The sequence below is a fragment of the Bidens hawaiensis genome, unplaced genomic scaffold (genome assembly GCF_021521415.1).
Source record: "Bidens hawaiensis isolate Kalapana, Puna unplaced genomic scaffold, B.hawaiensis_p1.1 tig00035044_1, whole genome shotgun sequence".
Taxonomy (NCBI): domain Eukaryota; kingdom Viridiplantae; phylum Streptophyta; class Magnoliopsida; order Asterales; family Asteraceae; genus Bidens; species Bidens hawaiensis.
In genome coordinates, this window is record NW_027496085.1 from 14,599 (window position 1) to 19,928 (window position 5,330).

The 5,330-nt window shown below is 35.6% G+C and overlaps 1 protein-coding gene across 1 annotated transcript; it reads left to right on the forward strand.

The window, feature by feature from the left end:
- The first annotated feature begins 253 nt into the window (after positions 1-253).
- Positions 254-2,520, forward strand: LOC143586904 (ras-related protein RABA1f-like). The gene is made up of 2 exons (XM_077068352.1): positions 254-474; positions 1,882-2,520. Exons 1-2 carry the CDS (start codon positions 254-256, stop codon positions 2,312-2,314), a joined length of 654 nt encoding a protein of 217 aa, XP_076924467.1. The 3' UTR covers positions 2,315-2,520.
- Positions 2,521-5,330: the final 2,810 nt, after the last annotated feature.

Sequence of the window (5,330 nt, forward strand, 5' to 3'; positions counted from 1 at the left end):
TAATTATTATTATTATTATTATTATTATTATTATTATTTTGTTCCAAAAATCTTTTATCAATTGAATCTTCTTGATTTCGAAACAAACGCGTCCGCGCCTCTCTCATTTTCTCGTGAATCTTGTTAATAATAATAATAATAATAATAATAATAATAATAATAATAATAATAATAAGATTTTCTTGATCCACAATCAACAATAATAATAAACTTCAATTTCAAGTCTTCCATTGCATACTGAATAACATTTATCATGGCGGCTTACAGAGCTGAAGACGACTACGATTACCTCTTCAAGCTAGTTCTCATAGGAGACTCCGGCGTCGGAAAGTCAAATCTTCTGTCCAGATTCGCCAAAAACGAGTTCAATCTGGAGTCAAAGTCAACCATCGGCGTCGAATTCGCCACCAGAAGCATTCGTGTTGATGATAAAATCGTCAAGGCTCAGATTTGGGATACTGCTGGCCAGGAAAGGTTACCTTTCATTTCTTTTCATTATCTTCTTCCCCCCTTAATTATGTTTTATTATATTATGCTGAATGTCTTCAAAATTAGGGTTCCGGTTGCTTTAGATTTGTAGTAGATTGGGGGTTTTTGAACTTGTTAATGTGATCGAAGCTTTGATTTAGGATCTCGATCTATGATCTGTTTCTAGGGTTTATAATGTTGATATCATTTACCTGCTAATTTTACTCATTTGTTCCGAAATTAAAGATTAATTTTTCATTTGTGTGAGCAAATGTGTTGTAATTAGGGCTGTGAGTGTAAATGAACCGAACGTTCCACCATAGTTATCAAATGCGTTAGGCGCAGTCAAGGCGCATTGGCCTCGGCGCAGAAAAAGCGAGGGCATGAGGAAAAATAAGCGCACTTAAATAAAGCATTTAAAACATATTATGTATATGAAAAATAATACTATTCTTCAAATAAAATAAACAAAAGCTATTATATAACATTTAATATCATCTAATGAGTGCCAAAAGTTATAAAATAGTCAAGATAAATGTTACTCCAAAACTTGAATAGCAAAATGTATCAATATAATGCCTTTTGACTTCTCCTAGATCTAAGTTTCAATAGCAACCCTTGTGTTTCTTTTGCTCGGCTTTTATGTTCTCTTGTTCTTGGCATAGACAATGCCGAAGCGCTCGCCTAGGAACTAGAAGCGCATTTATCGAGCCTCGCCTGAAAAATGTGCCTAGGCGCAAGAAGCAAGGGCTTTCAATAACTATGAGTTCCACGTACCTTTTTGTGAACTGTTCGGCGGAAAATTTGTTTATGCTTGCTCGTTTAATAGATGAACGAACATGAACAAGGAATTTCATACGATTAACTGAATGTACGAACACAGATAGAGGCCATGTTCGTTCAACTGTGTTCTTGAATGTTCGATAATGTGTTCGTTTATGTTTATTAATGTTTGTTCATTAAAGGTTTTAGTATTTTTAATGACTTTTATAATCTTGTGTTCTTGTCATGTAGAATTAGGCAAATTTATTAACTATAAAACAAATATATATATATATATATATATATATGAGTATTATGTGATTAGTTTATATGTAAGTTAACATATGAATATATCATAAAAAAAACTTGGTAGTCGAACTGAACCGTTGACACTGACCATTATCGGTTAACCATCAAATAAAACATTCTTTGTGTTCATGAACAGTTCACGAACAAGTTCATTTCCTTAATGAACGAGAACGAAGAATTTGGTGAACTGTTTGCTTGTTTGATAAAAGCATAAAGGATGAACATTAACAAGCCTTGTTTGGTTCATTTGCAGCCCTGGTTGTAATTATACTTGATGAAAGGATGCAATTAATTATAGAATTATTTTAGCCCTAACTAGTAATCACACTGGTTATTGTTAAGGTACCGTGCAATTACAAGTGCATACTACAGAGGAGCAGTTGGGGCTTTACTTGTGTATGACACGTCACGCCACGTCACCTTTGAGAACGTTGAGCGGTGGTTAAAGGAGCTTCGTGACCACACAGACTCAAACATTGTGATAATGTTGGTTGGAAACAAGGCTGACTTACGCCACTTGCGTGCGGTCCCTACTGAGGAAGCAAAAACATTTGCTGAAAAAGAAAACACTTATTTCACGGAGACATCGGCTCTCGAGGCTATGAATGTTGAAACCGCGTTTACAGAAGTGCTTACACAGATTTATCATGTGGTTAGCCGAAAGGCGCTTGATGCGGGTGATGATCCTTCTGCTTTGCCGAAAGGTCAAACTATTAATGTCGGGTCAAAGGATGATGTTTCTGCTGTTAAGAAAGTCGGCTGCTGTTCTGCTTAAGGATGCTTTTTCTTTGAGACAGTTTTGAGCCCACAAGTTCACTGGATTGGTATGAAGTTATCATCAACTTAGTCTTGGATTCTTGAAGACAAGACTGTTTGGATTGAGAATGGTCTTGTTGGGTCAAAGACTTTATTAAGTAACATATGTGATTTCTGTAATGTTAAAAGAGACATGTTTTGATTTCTATTGTATACTTTCTTCCAAATCTCTTTGGTTTCTTTTTCAAGTTTATAGTTTTTGGTGTTAATTGAATGTCAGTTTCAAATGTTTGGTGTTTTCTTTTATCATTGAAACAAGATCTTGACATGTAGCCTTTTAAATTTTTAGGAGGATGAGAGAGAAACTCTTTCAATACATAACCAATTTTAAGCCGGGGGGGGGGGAACAAATTTGGTTTTTTTAGAAACTGGGAACTGGTTTCGGATATGGTCAATAAAAGTCAAGAACTGGGTCGGGTAGGAACCGGTACTGGGCATAGTGGGATTTTTGGCCGGGCCAAGTCAGGTCCTGGTTTTGACGGGGTAGAGGTGGAATCGGGTCCGAGTACGATTTTTCAGAGGAACCAAAACCTAGTCCGTACTTGCGGGTCAGGTTCCCGAATTGGGTTTTTTGCCCGACTTATAAACAGTTGTATCTATCATAGCTATCAAAGGCGCTAGGCGCACTCAAGGCGCATAGTCCTCATCTGGGACCTAGACGCAAAGCACATAAAAACGAGGGCCTAAGAATAAAAAAGCGTACCAAATGAAAGAATAAAATTAAAATATATTATGTATTCCAATATTTGAATAACATAATTCAAATACTAATCCATACCAAAATGTTCAAAAACTTAAATTAAAAGTTTAAAAATAATAAATATTAAAAGACCTTAGAAATTAGTATTATTCTACATATATAACCTAAAAAAGTTAATGTAAATAATAAGTCATATACCTTTTAAACTCTGCAAAAAATTAATAATATGTGAAAAGCTGCAAACATCTAAAAAGTTGAAGTCGGAACAGAGAAAAACATAGTACCTGACATTGAACTACTAGGTTAGAACTAACTCCTTTATCCACAAGAAAATGAAGTTATGAATGTCAAAACTATCTCCTTTATTCACAAGAATATGAAGTTACCATGTTAGAACTAACTCCTTAATCCATAAGAAGATGTAGTTATGAATGTCACAACTAACCTCTTTATCCCCTAGACGATGAAGTTATGAATATGAACAATAAACTGCTAGTGGAACATAACTCTTTTATCTACCGGATTGTGGGAAAATTAAGACAAAATCGATGATAAAGATAACTTTTGTGTTTTCCTTTTTATACTCCAATCTCTCTATTCTACCATTCTCTCGGAAACTCACCGAAATCCCATCGGAAGAATCTTTCCGGAAGCTCGCCTTGATGGTGGCGAGGCGGTTTATCCACGCTGGGCCTCACTTGAGAGCCTAGGCAAGCGCCTTTTACGCTTGTGATAACTATGGTATCTGGTAGTTTCAACCATGATAAAAAGATGGTTATGTAACCACATAACCATTTTTTCTCTCCTATGTCATGTCAACGCTACACAAAAGTGTGAATCATGATTATCAATTTAAAGTTGGTTTTGTATTGAACATGCCCCAAGTATATCACTACATTTTTGTAAAGAGAACTGAAACTGACTAAATGAACTACAAAGAAGTGAAACCTTCAGTACATACAAAATTCAACTATGACAAAGCTTCTCTGGCTCATTATCTATACACAAATAAGCCCTAATAACCTCTGTTTTAAGATGATGAAGAATAAATTCTAATTCTTAATTTGCAATTTGCTGTACATGTAAAATGTAAGGGTGTGGGGGGTGGTCTCAGGGTGCTCTCGGGGCCGTCAAAAACACCTCCACGTCTCTCAGGCCAGACAAAAAAAAACCTCTATTCGGAGTCACCACACCAATTTGGAAAGGAAACAAAGATTAAAAGGAAAAGAAGAATGGCAGTGGGAGAGGCGGGAACACCAACCTGTGGTGATCAGTACCGAGCGGGAGGAGGTGGGCTTCGGGGAATCAGGAAGACCACTCAAAACTCCCTAAGTCAACCGCTCATAAATTAGAAAATTAGGGATTCTTGCTGTGACATTACATATGAACCGGACTTGAAACGTCTCACCACATGAGTCTAAAAACCTTGTACAACTATAACCAACAATAACCCACAAACAAGTAAATCAGCATAAAGGAAGGCCAGCAAGCTGCTTTGTCTAAACTAACCATATATACAAAATCACCAGCATCCGAATGATCCTCAATTCAAATCTACCAAAATGCATAAAAGACAAACGCTAACCGCAAGTTTAATACACAATTTAGTACTTTTTGATGCACTCTACATTTTAGCACCATGATTAGCTCTTGATCTTCAAAATCCATCAGTAAAACCCAAATCATCATCACACAATTATACTGCAATAAAAAACCAAACATGACAGATAAAAAAAGTTTGACTGATTTATATGAGCTGTATCATGAATCCAAACACCGGTACAAGATTACCACACCTGACAAAGTTTTGGTGTTTAAAAAGATGACACAAAATTGTGAGATGCTTAAATATCAGCTTCACAAGTTATAAAAAACTTTATCATAAAAAGACAATTATACCCTTTGATCATCAACAAGCTTCAGAGCTAAATCAAGCTACAAATTCGAACACCTTCAACCGCAAAAGCCCTAAAATTGAAATAAAAAAGCGTTAGCAAACAGTAATCGGATGAAAACCCACATCAATGGCGATGAACCCATGTCGAATTCGCATCAAATTAAGGTTCTTTTTGGAAATGAAAGCGTTAACGAATGTAATTGAACGTGAAAATGGAAGAAATGCGTACCCTAGAGGGTTGATCAGGATTTGAAGAAAGCATATTCGAGGGGATAATAATAATAATAATAATAATAATAATAATAATAATAATATTTGTTAAGAAATTGAGAAAGAACGAAAGAAAGAAGATCAACTTTTTATTATTTGCGTTCCTCG